The following is a 16,016-nucleotide window of genomic DNA, read 5'->3' on the forward strand; positions in this document are numbered from 1 at the left end:
AATCAACCAGGTTGGAAGAGACCTCCAAGATCGTCCAGTCCAACCTAGAACCCAGCCCTGTCAGTCAACTAGACCATGGCACTAAGTTTCAGGGAGTGATTCACAGCATGAAATTCCTGTGTAGTCTTTTCCAGTAGGCACCGGTAGGGGAGGTCCCTGATAGCAGAGCTGTTGCTCTCCTCCTTCCAGGGGCAGCTTACACTCTTTCTCTGGAGAGCAGGGTGGCTGATAATTGCACCCCTCAGGGTAGTGTAAGAGGAGAGGCAGGAGAAGTTCTGAATTAGGCACTTTGCAAATGACTGCTTGAGGTACCAGCTCTCACTTGTCTGAGCTATGCAGTGTCTGAAAAATGATGGATGAAATGCAGGGAGATGAAGGAATGCTCCCTCCATCGAGGTGGGGAGAGCTTCCTGCTGTGAGTGATGCTTCCTCAGGCACAAGTTCATTCAGGCACATCGACTGACTAATCAGCTTGCTTTTGTATAGGAATCTTTAAGTGTAAGCAGTGATGCTAATTATGCTCACTTTTGAAGATGTGTACGTGGGGGCTTTTGCTTTTTGGTCTTCTTTTTTTCCTCCTTCTTCTCCCCTGAAGTAGTTCTGTTCATTAATTGGCGTTTGTTTCCAGGCAACTGCTAAGCAGCAGAGTGGCAGATTTCTCAAGGACGAGAGTACCAGATGGAATTGAACTGAAACCCCAAAGCAGCATCGGAGAACAGAAGGTAATTTGGCCGTGTGCAAGGGGGTGGCTGCAGTGGGGGGAGAGTGGGATCGTTAATGTCTATGATAAACGCCATATCCATTTCTTCTCCGCAGCGTTTTCACTCCGAGTCCTGCTCTGTCACTGCAAATTATAGCTATAAGCCTCCAAAAAATGTGTAGTTGCAGGTTTTGTGCTTCCTATAAAAACTCTTACATTTAGGTATGAAATTGCACTTCTCTATTTGTCCTTGTTACTGACCTGGTAGTGGCTTCTGACGTGAATCCATCTCTCGAGGGCACAGGGCAGGCTGCACGAAGCAGTCCTGTTGGTTATTGTTGGTGTGCATCTTGCTGTTTTAAAAACGTTTGACCTTTTTGTATTCCAGTTTAAAGAGAACTATCTCTCACTCCATAAAATATTACCAGGAGAGGGGGAAAAAAAACCACTTCATCTCTTCCTACAGGCTTAGCAAAAATACATGCCTCCTCTTATATCATGCTGCGGTTTCTTCCCAGCTGTAGTTTCTAGTAGAGACTTCAAATCATGTGGATTTTCCCCCTGTGATAAATATTAGTGCGGAAGAGATGAAGGCAGACAAAGCAGAGCAATGTTTTGTGGTCAAAACCAAGAGGAAAAAACTACAGTAATCAGACTTTGAGTCTGTCAGAGCACTTCTCGCATAGTACTGATAGGGAAAGCACAGTGGTGTGAAACTCATCCCAGAGCTGCTGTGTGAGCTTTGGTGGCAGGGCTGGGAAGGAAAAGGAATTTACTTCACCTTTAGTCAGCACAGAGTGGCACCTTTCCTGACTGGGGAAGACATCCTACTAGTGGTTCATCACACCATCCTCAAGGACAGAAGACTCTGTTCACTGCTCCTTCTCTTAAACAGGGCTGCAGCAAACCCAGCCTCTATTGCTTTCCTTCTCTCCTGCTCTCCATTGAAAATAGGCTGCTTGAGGGAAAGGAGAAGGATTAGGTCTTCGAGGCCCAGACTGAGGATGAAAGAGAATGGCAAAAAGTAGAGGTTGTGTGTTCTGCTGGGTTTGGAGAGGGCAGCGTGGGAGAGAGAGCAGACAGATGGCTGCCATGGCTCCTCACAGATCTCTCTAATGCCTTCTAGTCATCTTCTTTCTCAGAGAGACTCCTGTGTGTTTCTCCCACCTCTCTTTCACCAACTACATCCATCATGAGTCTCCAACATTTCTTCAGATGTCCATTTCATGGGCTCACTAGCATGAACTGGTTCAAAGTGGTTGGAGTGTACCAAACTGCGCATATTATTCAAATGGGGGTTTGGGTCAGTCCAGCTGAATCTGACTCGAAAATGAACAAAAGAAAACCCAAACAAACAAAACAAAAACCCACTGATATGGGTCAAGAACTGGCTGGAGGGCTGGGCCCAGGGAGTGGTGGGGAATGGTGCCACATCCAGTTGGCAGCCAGTCTCTAGCAGTGTCCCCCAAGGATCAGTCCTCTTCAATATCTTTACTGATGATCTGGACCAGGGGATTGAGTCCAGCATCGGTAAGTTTGCAGATGACACAAAGCTAGGAGCAGGTATCAATCTACTGGAGGGTAGGAGAGCCCTGCAGAGGGACATGGACAGGCTGGATGGGTGGGCAGAGGCCAACGGGATGAGATTTAACAAGGCCAAGTGCAGGGTTCTGCACTTCAGCCACAACAACCCCAAGCAGCACTACAGGATGGGGACAGAGTGGCTGAGAGCAGCCAGGAGGAAAGGAACCTGGAGGTACTGATAGATAGTAGCTGACCATGAGCCAGCAGTGTGCCCAGGAGAGCCAATGGCATCCTGGCCTGGATCAGGAACAGTGTATGCCAGTAGGACAAGGGAGGTTATTCTTCCCCTGTACTCAGCACTGGTCAGGCCACACCTTGAGTACTGTGTCCAGTTCTGGGCCCCTCAATTCAAGAGAGATGTTGAAGTGCTGGAACATGTCCAGAGAAGGGCAACAAAGCTGGTGAGGGGCCTGGAACACAGCTCTGTGAGGAGAGGCTGAGGGAGCTGGAGAAGAGGAGGCTCGGGGGTGACCTCATTGCTGTCTACAACTACCTGAAGGGAGGCTGTGGCCAGGTGGGGTTGGTCTCTTCTTCCAGGCAACCAGCAACAGAACAAGGACACGGTCTCAGGTTGTGCTGGGGGAGGTCTAGGCTGGATGTTAGGAGGAAGTTCTCCACAGAGAGAGTGATTGGCATTGGAATGGGCTGCCCAGGGAGGTGGTGGAGTCACTGTCCCTGGAGGTGTTGAAGAAAAGCCTGGATGAGGCACTTAGGCCATGGTCTAGTTGATTGGACAGGGCTGGGTGCTAGGTTGGCCTGGATGATCTTGGAGGTCTCTTCCAACCTGGTTGATTCTGTGAACATACTGTGTTGATTCCCTGATCTCAAATACTGACATTTATGGTTTGGTTCTTTATATCTAAATTAAAATATAAGCTACTTAGAGCATCAGTTTGATTTCTAGTTAATTGCTTGGCTTTTAAAAGGCAAATGTCTTTTATTTAGAATGATCTACTTTTATTCATGTTTTGGCCAGCCTTCACAAAAGCTGATCTGGTTTCAGTAGGTTCTTTATCAAAGTCAGTACAGTATACAGATATGGCTTAAATGCCAACAGCTGGGAGATGCTCAAGTTTGATGGTGCTTTTTGCTTTGATGTCACTCTACCTTCCAGGTGTGTAGTAGGGTGCCCTGACTGATGACAGGTGGGGGTATAGCCCTTCCCATCTGGGACACCACTTGCTTTACACATCCCTTCTTTCCTTCCCTCAAAGCTTCTAGCCACGTATTCCCAGAACCTGACCTCTGCCTCTGTATTTTGTGCTGTCAGGAAGAGCTCCCTAGTGGTACCTCACACCTTGCAGTGTTGACAGGTATTTCACTGAAGCTGCTGGGATTCTGTGAGGATCTGTCTGCAGTGCCAAGCATCGTTGTACTGGACCCTACTGAATTCTAGAATAAGATTTCCTGATTAAGTGGAAAGTAGCAATGAAATGAATGGAAAGGAGCTTTGAACTAAATGCAGGTCCAGAACCAAGTGCCTGTGATAGGTAGAGGTCAGGCCTATAACATTAGGACAAGTCCTTTGGCTCTGCCTCGAGGGTCTCTGAGGATGAAGTTGCTTCTTTACCTATGGTTGAGGTAACATAGATGAGGACCACTTGTGGAGCACTCCAGGAGTGGAAGCTTGTGTTCACATCTCAGGTAGTTGCCACATGCTTCTGTATTTAATTTTTCACTTTAATCCTTCTGTAGGGCTTGTCTCTAAATGGTGCACCACACAGAGCACCCTTCCCCAGCTCCTTGTCATTTGGTACCCTAATGATCAAGAACCGCACCACGCGATGGGAATATGCCAAGTGTGGAGTTAAACTGTGTGTTCTCATGTGCAGGATCAGCTTTTAGGGAAACAAATTTGTAGCATTCAAGAAGGCCTCTGGAGTATAAACAACCAGAACTATCTCCTGCCAGATCTTCTCCAGCAAAGCCAAATTTCAGACTCTGTGAACCCACCAAAAGTGTCACTGACTAGCCAAGAATCTCAGAACAAACCTCTGAATAAGGTAAGAGATGGAATTGCAGGTGTAACTGCAGGTGTACCAGCAATTGTCTCCAGCCTTTAAGAGTCTGAGATGGAGAGCCTTTACACATGATCTATCCTGTCTCTTTGTGATGAGATTTTTCACTGCATCCCTTATTTTTCTCTAGAAATTTTATGTAGCAGACAGTTAAGGAATCTTGAACTCTGTAACAGATATTATTGTTTCATTTCTTTGACCCTGACTCTCTCTACTCCGTTTTCTTTCCTTCCTTTTTTCTTTCCTTTTATACAAGCTAGAAGGGCACATACCCTCTGCTGCTTTACCTATCGCATCAGCAGTGCAGTGCTCTTGTCTCCTGCTCGTTGTCCCTGGTTTTATTCCATCTGAGTGTCAGAGGAAAGTGTACAGGGGCCACGGCAGCCTGTCCCAGCAGCCCCAGAGGAGTACAGGAGAACCCTGGGGAGAAGCTTGTCACTGGAGGCAGATAACAGATCTGTCAGGGGTTGGGTCACGTTGTAGATTGCCTCAGTCGAGGCAACAGCATTTGAACAATGCTTTATTGCAGACAAGACAGCAGGGAATAATCTAGGTGCTTTTCTTCTGGGGACTGGTTATCTCAGTGCAGTGCCTAGATAGCCATCCCAATGCAACACCTTGCTTGAAGACTGTTTGTCATTTCTGAGTATGCCACACACCATTTCTTCTGAACCTCTCTGTGCTGTCTGCTCCCCTGGCATTATCTTCCTGAAGCAGCTCTTATTTTTCCTTGTAGACTCCATGCACTGAAGGCACACCTTCAAAGAGCAGTACATCATCTACAACATCCTTCACTTCATTCATAGATCCTAGACTTCTGCCAATCACCCCTCCCACCAGTCCAGTAGGACCTTCCTGTAGTTCTCGTGAGTATGTTTTACACTTCTCATAAAATGCCACTCCTGGTTTCTTTTGTTATCAGGATGAGGAGGGCTTATTGCTTCAGAGCAAAAGCTGCCACTAACGTCTCCAGAAACTGAAACTTTACATTGCTGTCAATTTCCATTGTACTGTTTCTGCCCTTCTTCCCTATGTGGTTTGCTCTGCGGCTGTGCTCACTCTTCTGGTGCTTAAGGAATGCCAGAGGGAATTTCCAGATGTGTGTTTCTTTCACTGTGTAATGCTAAGCGTTTTCTTGCCCCTCTGAGGTTCCTTTCGTTATGGTCTAATGTGAGATGCAGCCAGTCACACTTTTCATGACTGCATGTGTTTTTCTTCCTAGCATGCAATGCAAAACCTGAGCCTGTCAGGAGAGAAAATGCAAGGAAGGGCTCGGTTGTCAATGTCAACCCAACCAATATCCGCCCGCAGAGTGACAGCCCAGAAATCCGTAAATACAAGAAGAAATTCAACTCAGAGGTCCTTTGTGCTGCTTTATGGGGTAAGCTCAGTAGTATCTGGGCATGTGTATGGAGGGAAGCCAGCAGAAGGAGAGGCTGGCAGAACATGCAAGGCAGATTTCGCAGTTGTATTGCACCTCTCCTGTCAGAAAGTCCCAGAGTGGATCACTGAGTAGGTACCTGCGTCACTCACATGACATTGCCTCCCTGGTGGAAGATGGCAAACAGATGACTTACAGTTGCAAGGAATTTTGTGCATCAGAATGAGAAAATGTTTTGACTGAGCACCAAACTGGAACTGTGCTTGCTGGAAGAGCCAAAAGTTGCATATGTGTTAGTAACTTAGGCAGCTCATGCTAATTATTCTTGTCTTGACTGTGTACGAGTATAGCTGATCACACTAAGCACTGACTTGGTGGAAACAATCCAAAACTGAAGGCTTTTGCTGTCCTGTGTGTTAGGTATTCCAAGAATCTGAAGCAGCAGGTCAGGTGTCAGTCTTTCCAAAAGCTTGGCTTCCAAAGTTCCTCCTGTCAGTGCTTACTCAGAACCTTTCTGGATCACCATTTTCGCAGGGTCAGGTTCACATGCTGTAAAGTCAAGATGAGTGTAGTCAAACCAGTTTCCAGCAACTGTAGACTTGGTCCCAGTCTTGCATTAGGTAAGCTCTTGAGTTGTTTTAACCATCTTCTACTTCAGAAGAACAGGAGTATTATATAAGACTCACCCAGACTGTTACTTCTCACTTTTTGAGTCTGGAATGGAGAGTGAATGAAGTAGATAGAACATCATCCAAAGGAATCACAGAATGTTAAGGATTGGAAGGGACCTCCGGAGATCAAGTCCAGCCCTCCTGCCAAAGCACGATCACCTAGTGCAGGCTGCATAGGTTTTGAAAGTCTCTAGAGAAGGAGGCTCCACCACCTCTGTGGGCAGGCTGTTCCAGTGCTTTGTCACCCTCACTGTAAAGAAATGTCTCCTCATGTTGAGGTGAGACCTCCTGTGTGCTAGCTTGTACTCATTGTTCCTTGTCCTATCACTGGGCACCACCAAAAGAGACTGGCACCTTCATCTTGACACCCACCCCTCAGATATTTATAGATGTTGATAATATTCCCTCTCAGCCTTCTCTCAAGACTAAACAGCCTCAGGTGTTTCAGTCTTTCTTCACAGGAGAGATATTTGAATCCTGCAGTCATCTTCACAGCTCTCCATTGGATTCTCTGCAGCAGATCTCTCTCTCTTGAGTTGGCAAACCCAAAAGTGGACACAGCATTCCAGGTGTGGTCTTACCGGGGCAGAATAGAGGGGGAGGAGAACATCCCTAGACCTGCTGGACACACTTTTCTTAATGCACTCCAAGATGCTGTGTGGATTTCCAGCTTAGGGCTTCACAGATTTTGAGTAATGCATGTTTGTAGGAGTTTGAGATTTTAAATTAAGAACAGAGCTGTGTGGTAAGGTCTGTAATTAAATGTGCATTGAGACTGAAGAACACCAGGTAGTCATCAGAGCATCGCCAGCAGAGGAGGTTTCTTGTTACAGCAAGGTACCTCATGGTGTTTCTTTAGAACATACTGATTAGGAAACATAGCTGTCATGCCAGCTGAACACAATTGACTACATCCTCTGATGTCAGCAACCCACTAGAGCTTTCACTTCCTTGGGAGCAGTTGAGTTTCAGGTGGATTCACTTTAATTTGGCCTTTGAAAGCATTCTCACAAACCAGACTGTTTTCAATCAAACACTCTTAACAGCAGCCCTTCTTCCCACAAGTTTAGTCCTGCTGTGACACAAGTGCTGTGTTTAGATAAAGAGAGATGTACTGGCTGTAGTTTTTTTATACCTAGGGTCTCTTAGATGATTTAGTTGGATCTTCTGTATTGCCAGTGGAGTGGTGCTGGACTGGTACTTTTGCAGTGTTCACAGTCGCTTACCAAGGTCACCTGAAAAGTTTGAGTTCAGAAAGCATTTTCCTTTCTCTTGAAATCAGCACTGATGTCCAAGTTACATGGCCATATTAATGTTATGATAGGTAAAAACTCTAACAGTGAGGTCCTTTTTTTTCCCTATTAAATTTTCCTGGAGGTCATCCACAGAGCAACAGAAAAATTATCAGGTACCATTAAGTGAGACCAAATAAGAATTGGTTCTCAAAACAGTGAATGCTCGATGGCTTCAGAATCATTAGGGGATTTATGTGGGCTGGGTTTTTTTTGTGTATCAACAGGAGTAAATTTACTGGTGGGAACAGAGAATGGATTGTGGCTGCTGGACAGAAGTGGGCAAGGAAGAGTTTATACACTGATAACGAGGAGACGATTCCAGCAAATGGATGTTCTGGAAGGACTCAATGTGCTAATTACTATATCAGGTTAGTTCAGCATCTAAAAGTATCTGACCTGCCTTGGGTTTGGAAGCAATTAAAAAGAAGAATTAGGTTATAAACTAGGTTGAGGAATTTCCTCTTACAGAAAATCACAGGATAGTTACTCTTGTTAATAGGAAAACTCTCTTGAATTTTTAACATTTACAGTCTCATTTTGGAGTGGCTTTGGGATATTTCATTACCTCGTTAATGGATAAAAGGCTTTGTGGGAAGTATGAAGCCTTTCATATCTTTAACTCTCAGCAAGTTACAGTTTGTCAGTCTTTGCTTCTTTCTGTGATGGGTTGATGCTAAAATACCATTAATAACCTCATGCTATGTTTAAGGAGATGTAGGAGCAGTAACATGAGTGTGGTCTGTAGTGTTTCACATCAGTAATGCTAAATCTCTGCTAACAAACAGCTTGACTTCTGCTCTGCAAGGTACTGAGGCCCTTGGTCACCATGGATGAGTGTGGTCTCAAAGGATGCTTAGTACTTAACAAGGTCGGGTCCAGCAAGTAATGACAGGTCCTTGTTTCCAACCAAACCCACCATGGTAGGTGGTGGCGAGAGTCATTCGTTGAGTATTGCCAGGTACAGGTTTTTGTGCGTCCTTCTCTTCAGGCTAAGCTGTGGTCTTGGACTGTATTGTTGACTGTATGCATTCACAAATAAAGCAGCACCAAGACTGACTGAGATGAAAGATGACAAAGTGATTCTCACCTGGAAAGGCATCCAAAAGAAAGTATCTACTACTAATGAAGATTGTCAGTTAATTAGAACTTAATGAGTCACTTAAATTGGCCATTGTAGCCATACCTGTGTTCCTTCCTTCATGTTAGAGTAAATGCCAGATAACGTGAGGATTTCTGGTAATACAGGCTCTATAGAAACCTGTTCTTTGTCCTGAGGGAAGGGTTTGACTCAGCCGTGGAAAAACTTGCACGGAGCTTGAGTAAGGGCAGGTGCTAAGTGCCATAGCACTGCTCATGTTCTGGTTCCCCGCCACGCGTCACCGTCACACAGGGCTTTTCTTCTGACACCTTGACTAGGCACAGAGACCTGCTCTACTCAAGGTCACAAAACTTTCGGGTTTTTCAAGCATGGGAAAGTTGATGCCTCAGTGAGTGAGTGTCTTGTGTCTGTTTCTCCAAACCCTAGGCAAGAAGAACAAGCTGAGAGTGTACTACTTGTCCTGGCTGAGGAATAAAATTCTGCGCAATGACCCGGAGGTGGAGAAGCGGCAGGGCTGGGTGTCCGTGGGTGACCTGGAAGGCTGCGTGCACTACAAAGTTGGTAAGGACTTTATTTTCTCCTCAAAGAGCTGCTCAGCCATCACTGTGCATCCCATGGCACTGGTGTTTTCCTTCAGCCCTGTTTCAGGATTAGACTGGACTGAATATCTCTAAGTTCTTTCAGACCTCCCTGTAAACATGGCAGATGCTTTGCTCCCTATCATTCCAGGTAGCATCTCTTCTTGCACAGTTACCAGATGGTGTTCCCTCTGGCAGCTTGGAGAAGGGAGTGCCAGCCCTGATCTGTTGCTCAGTTGGTGTTTTAGGCATTCTGTAGTTACTGAAGATTTTAGCTGGATGATGCTTTCCACCCCCGTGCTGTCCTGCTTTCTTCCTGGTCCTGAGTAACCGTTAAGAAGCTGGACTAGTAGAGTGCTAGTAAATGGTATTTGTCAGAGTTCGTAGGTAGATCAGATTGGATGTGCTACTGCTCATCCCTGTCTCAGGATCATAAAAGACCTAACCAGAGCTTTGTTTAAACTACACACTGGAAGTGGTATCATAGGAGTTGGGAAAACATCTTGCTTTTATTTGGCTTTCAGACAGTTCATTCTTTGAGATGAACATCAGTACTGGGATAGTTTCAGTCATTTAACTGCACGAGGAGGTGTGATACACAGAGTGCAGGTTTTGCTTCAGTGGAAAATGATGTACAAAAGTGCAACAGTTTATGGAGTCCAACAGAGGAATGGTTCAGAGGAGCACAGGAGACAGCAGCGTGGCTGAGTTCTCACCAATACCCTGCTTAACTTTTTTTGTTGGTTTCCTTTTATACCTCATGGCTTTAAAAGTGACAAGGGTTAAATCCAAGAGACAACATGAAACAGATGTGTGCTGTTACTTTCTTTGTGATTATGGCTAAGCACCCACATAGTCCACTCCAGTTGCACATGCTTGGGTTTGGTGTGGTCTTTTAAAGTAAAAAAAACAGTTATCCTAAAGTTAGGCAGACTTCTGGTGGAAGTTTCAGTGTTTACACATGACAAGCCACTCTTACTTCTGTGGCAAAACAGCTGCTGTTGTTTTTCTGTCTTGACCTTTGCTTGTCCAGGTAGAAAAGGGAAAGGAAGGGCTGTTCTGCATTTTGCTGGAGTTTTTTGCTCTTTGCCTAGGTGAGATGTTCCTGATCAGTGTGCATCCTTATTCGCTCTTTGTGCATCTGCTTTGCGTTCAGCCAGTGTGAACTGCTCCTTTTATAAGCAGCAAGGGCTGATAAAGCCTGGGGACTTGTGAGAGCAGGCTGTCTTAAACCAGCACGGTCCCTCAGCAAGTGTGCCTTACTTCAGCAGCCTTACACCTGCATCTTTGAAAGATCCCTGCCAAGCAGACACTGAGTAGGGCTGGGGTGTGATACCCTAGCATTCTGTTTCCAAAGCAAACCCTTGTCTCTGACAGAGTGAAAACACAATGTCCAGAGAAGCCTTCATTTTCAGTGTGTGATATATTCTCTTCATGTATTTTTGTTGCACTCTGCATGACCTTAATCAGCTTAGAGCAATTGTTCATCTCTTCAGTGCTTACTCATCCCAGAAGCATGGGAGTCCTACGCCCACGCTAGCACATGGGGATTTAACCCCACGCATGAACAGGGAAATGGAAATTCATCCCGCAGAGCCTAACAAAACTGTTCAGCCAACAACCACCGCTCCTGCAAAAGCAGCTGGGGCACAACCAGCAGGGTCAGAGTGTGTTCACACTTAAAGTAGCTTGGCTTAACTTCAGGGTCAAGACCTTTCTTTCTGACTACTAAGATTTTATTCTTTTATTTATAGATACTTAAAAAGCAATACATAAATGTTGTTAAGAGTCATCTGCCTTTACTGACAACAAACAAACTACAGGTTTTCAGTCAAGCTGTTCTCACTAGCAATATTAAACACTGTTGTCCAGAATCTATTAGTCTCCCTTGCTGGATATACTCTATAAGTAGTCCATTGAAATTATTTTGTGTGATGAGATGGTGTTTGATTTAAGCATCTGTGTGGGACCTAAGGAATTGTTCTTGTGTTACAGTAAAATACGAGAGAATCAAATTCCTTGTAATTGCTTTGAAAAACTCAGTGGAGATTTATGCTTGGGCTCCAAAGCCTTATCACAAATTCATGGCTTTTAAGGTAAGGGAAGCCTCACTTCAGTTCAGATGTATCACTGTCTCTCATCTACTCTTTGCTTGTTGTTGCTTTGTGTAACATTTCTAGTTAATGAAAACATAACTATTCTTTTAAAGAAAATGTAGCTTGTTAGAGAGGCTCTTCAGAGGGACTTGGGTAGGCTAGATCAACTGGCCAACATTAATGGGATGACCTTCAACAATGCCAAGTGCCAGGTCTTGCACTTGGGTCACAACAACCCCAAGCAACGCTACAGGCTTGGGGCAGTGTGGCTGGAGAGCTGCCTGGCAGAAAGGGGTCTGGGGGTTGTAATAGACAGGAGCTGAATATAAGCCTGCAGTGTGCCCAGGCAGCCAAGAAGCCAATGGCATCCTGACTTGTATTAAAAATGCTGTGGGCAGCAGGAGTAGGGAAGTGATTGGCTGCTTTTAGTCAGCTTTGGTGAGGCCACACTTTGAGTATTGTGTTCAGTTTTGGGCACCACAATACAAGAGAGATGTGGAGGTGCTGGAGTGGGTCCAGAGGAGGCAACGAAGCCAGGGAAGGGCCTAGAGACTAAATCTTAGGAGAAGCGACTGAGGGAGCTGGGAATGGTTAATTTGAGGGAGAGGAAGCTGAGGGGAGACCTCATTGCTGTCTGCAACTACCTGAAGGGAAGTCATGGAGAGGCTGGAGCTGGTCTCTTCTCGCAGGTAATTTGAGACAGAACAAGGGGGCCTGGCCTCAAGCTGAGACTGGGTAGGTTTATATTGGACTTTAGGAAAAAGATTTTTCACAGAGAGAGTGGTCAGGGACTGGAATGAGCTGCCCAGGGAGGTGGTGGAGTCACCCACCCTGGATGTGTTTAAGGGTCGTTTGGATGTGGTGCTTAGGGATATGGTTTAAGGTGAATCTTGTAGGGCAGGGTTGTAGGTTGGACTTGGTGATCCTGAGGGGCTTTTCCAACCTGGATGTTTCTGTGATTAGAATATACACTGGAGAGAGCAGGCATAGAACCGTAACAGCCATGATCCTGTTGGATGTGAATAACTTGTTACAGTGCTGTGCATTAGAGTTCACAAAGGTGATGGTGATTTCCCTCAAAAAGTGATGCTCAGCCTCCTTTTTGCGTAGTTGCTAGAATCTGTTTGTTGTTTTTTCAAGAGAGAGAAGAGTTATTCAGTTCTCCTTGTAACTCTGGGTGAAGGATACTTAGCTGCCTACACACTCTTTAACAAAAACAGATATCTAACTTAAGAGTTCTGAGAATTCTTAAGGTAGTTTATTTAGATGTGTGAACCAACAGCTTTATTGCATTCCATAAGTGTATTTTTCTTTTTGCAGTCCTTTACCTCACTTCATCACAAACCACTGTCAGTTGACCTGACCGTTGAGAATGGACAAAGACTGAAAGTTATCTATGGCTCACTAGTAGGCTTTCATGCCATTGATGTGGACTCTGGATCCGTGTATGACCTGTACCTTCCAACACACGTAAGATAGTCCAAGAGATGACATAAATGCCTCTGTTCTTTGGGCTGTATATTGATGATGATCGGGTTAAGAGTTGTGCTGTATTTCAAAAGACAGGGTAAGAGAATAATTGTTGTATGCCAGCTAATAGAAAACCAATTTTCACATACTGTCATCAACACTGAAGTTTTGTTAAAAGGCTTTTACCACATTGAGAATATCAGTTTTAGTGGTTTAATGTCAGCCTGTTGTATCAACAGATAATTTTTTAGTTGCTTTAGCCTGGAAATGTAAGACTTCTTAAGCAATCAAAGACACAATAATATCTACATGAATATAGGTGACTTCTACAATCTGCCACTGTGCTTTTCAATCTTACTAGCAAGATGGATTAAATTATCACAGAATTGAGCTGAAATTTGGCCTGGGTTACAACAACTGTTGCAACATTTTGATCTTGATCCAGGTTCCCCGTGCACCACTGAGCGCCTGTAGCTGGAGGAGCCAGGTATACATGTGCACCTGTGAATAATCTGTTTCTTTACCTTGAAGCAAAGTGGCATTAGTTTCACATGATCACTGATCTGGTCCCCATGTATAAAATGTGACTTGTCTTTCAGTCAGGGCTTTGAAGAAACCCAACTTACAGACTAATCTGATTGTTCAGTTGCCTGTGAAGTCAGTCCTTAGATTCAAAAGAATGCTAACATTCTCCTCAGGGTATTCTCATTATTAGATTGCCAAGAAGGTGGCATGAAGATGTTGATTTCAGGTTGATGGTACGTACTGTGTTGTAGATCTGTTCATTGAGGTGATGGTCATCACTAAATTTCTACTTAGGCTCAGGTAACAGCAAAGTCATTTCCTCTGAAGTGAATGACTGGCATGGGACTGTCCAATACGAAGTCTCTGCTATGGTTTTAATATTGTTTAATTTTTAGCTGTTCCAGATAGTTCTTTTCAAAGCTGTGAGTCTCAAAAGCCAGAGAAACTTGGGGCTTAGGTCCAGGAAACTAGCAGGCTCCCTTGGTTCCTGTCTGATGGGAGCTTATGGCAAGGAACTTGCCTGCACACTTGAAAACCTCCCTTAAGTCAACAAAGCTCCATAGAGGCTGAGGGTTAGCACATCTGGGTGCCACAGCATCCTTGTATCCAAAGGCTGTGTGACCCAAAGCTACGTTCAGGAGACCTGAAGAAACCTCATCCCAGTTCTGCATGTTGCAGCCTGTGCCTTGAACACTTTTGGGGCTTTGTAATTTATTTTTCTTTACTTTTTCTCCCACGCTTTCAAAGAAAATGGAACTGCACACCTCCTGGGCAAGCCAAGTGATCACTGCTGCCCTAACAAGTGACAGCCTTCAGCTTCTCTCAGGCCTGTTTCTGCTGGGCACAGTGTTTGAGGATGGCTGACCACGACAAAGTATAAAATCCTCTTCACTATAAAGTAACTTCTGTAGGTGTTCCAAACACACTATTGAATCAGTTTTTTATTTCTGTGTTGTTCTTTTTGTTAACTAAGGGACTTAATATTTGTTTTCTTCGAGGGCTTACTTAATCTGCCAATTAGTAACTTTGTTAACTATGCAATGATGGAAAAATTCACATCAATTTATAAATCTGAGCGTGGTGCCTGCATACCAACCCTGAAAGCTGGTTGCTAAGCAAGGTGAATAATGACTTGTCAAAAAGATCATTAGCATAATTGCCCAAGATAAGAAAGGCAAAGAAAAAAGTGAACCTTCTTAGAGGCTTCAGCTTTTCAACAGGCTGCAAACATAATTATGTATCAGATGAGAGAGATTTCCCAGGTGACTGCCCTGAATATGTGGGGCACCTTTAAGACTGACTTCATTTGTGTGCACTCTTCAACCAAAAGTTAGCATGCACTAAAAATAGGTTATCCCTTTAGAGTCTTCGCCCTGAAATAAATCTGCTGCTACAGTGCCTCTCTCTTTTTTGCTGTTTTGTTATTCTAAAGAGCATCTGCTAGAATCGGAGAATTCTCTGAAGGAGCTTTGTGGTGGCAACAGACTAGACTTTAACAGGCTGACTTTAGATACTCTTGCTTTCTGGTAGCCTCTTTTCCTGGTTCCCCACCTCTTTCTTCATCTCTTACCTGCTTCGATCGCTCATGCGAGTACCAAGGCAACGCATTAAAATTGCTCTGCGGCTCTGGATACCCGTTCTAGTGTTACGGATAGTTGTTGCGGAGGCACGGAGTCAAGTGGTTGGCCTGAGTGTGTTCAGTTGGGCAAGTACAGCTTCAGTGCTTCTTTTACTGTTCATTGTGCCCTTACGGTGTGCATAAGTGTGTGTGCTGCTGGCTTGTGAAAACGATGTAAACCTCCAGTCATCCGCTTCCTATAACAATAGGAACTGCAGCGGTGGCATTTACTATTTAACATCCTGTTTTGAGTAGTGCTTTAAACTAGGAAATGTTCTGTTGTTGTTGTTGTTGTTGCTGTTGTTTTTAAGGCTGTCCTCTTTCAAAAATGCTTTCATAAAACCCCACCTTCGTGGTTGTATACTCAGACTTCCTGGGCTTTTTTCACTTGGGACATGCTGGCTTCTGGGAGAGATCCTGGTGCATTTGAACAGCTGCTAAAATGACCTGTGTGCGTGAAAGGCACTGTTCCTGTAGCATGCAGAAAGCGTGTGCTGATCAGCATTGAAACGGGGAACTTTCTAGTGAAGGATGTGGGAAGGGAAGGAGAGAGGCTGGCTTGTATTTGAGAGGTCCAGGTAACTTCTGAACTCGCAGTAAATGTTGTTACAGGTTTTAGCCTGTGAGTTGGGGATAGGGAAACATCATGGAAAGTGAAAGCACTGATTGCTTGGAAGCTTTTGTCCTTCCTCAGTCTTCTGAACTAATTGTGAATTCAAATTTATTTCACTTTTCTTCTATTTATGTAACACAAGTGTTTTGTGAGTAAGTAAATATTATTGTGTCTCAGTGGCTCCATGGCTTCTTGATACCAATCAATACCGGTAAATGTGAAGTGAACTATTGAATGTTGATTTGTTTGCAAGCCTACTGTCACATTCAAAATGGGGAGCAGGGGAGAAAGCCTGTTTCAGAGGCTAGCTAGCAAACTACACAGCCTTTCTGAAAACAGGCATTTCTTTCACTTTCCATGAGCCATGA

The 16,016-nt window shown here is 44.6% G+C and overlaps 1 protein-coding gene across 6 annotated transcripts in view; it reads left to right on the forward strand.

Annotated features, from left to right (window-relative positions):
- Nucleotides 1-16,016, forward strand: part of NRK (Nik related kinase) — a 118,526-nt gene that overhangs the window by 89,155 nt on the left and 13,355 nt on the right. For 4 of the 6 annotated variants that reach the window (XM_064159549.1, XM_064159552.1, XM_064159550.1 and 1 more), the window contains 8 exons: nt 629-722; nt 4,117-4,287; nt 5,039-5,168; nt 5,525-5,683; nt 7,874-8,017; nt 9,175-9,309; nt 11,322-11,422; nt 12,743-12,892. In XM_064159549.1, coding sequence (XP_064015619.1) covers nt 629-722; nt 4,117-4,287; nt 5,039-5,168; nt 5,525-5,683; nt 7,874-8,017; nt 9,175-9,309; nt 11,322-11,422; nt 12,743-12,892 — 1,084 coding nt within the window. Of the gene's footprint in view, nt 1-628; nt 723-4,116; nt 4,288-5,038; nt 5,169-5,524; nt 5,684-7,873; nt 8,018-9,174; nt 9,310-11,321; nt 11,423-12,742; nt 12,893-14,947; nt 15,117-16,016 lie in introns of those variants that run through there. The other 2 variants (XM_064159554.1, XM_064159553.1) reach the window with 2 other exon arrangements.

The sequence above is a fragment of the Pogoniulus pusillus genome, chromosome 19 (assembly GCF_015220805.1).
Source record: "Pogoniulus pusillus isolate bPogPus1 chromosome 19, bPogPus1.pri, whole genome shotgun sequence".
In the NCBI taxonomy this organism is placed as follows: Eukaryota; Metazoa; Chordata; class Aves; order Piciformes; family Lybiidae; genus Pogoniulus; species Pogoniulus pusillus.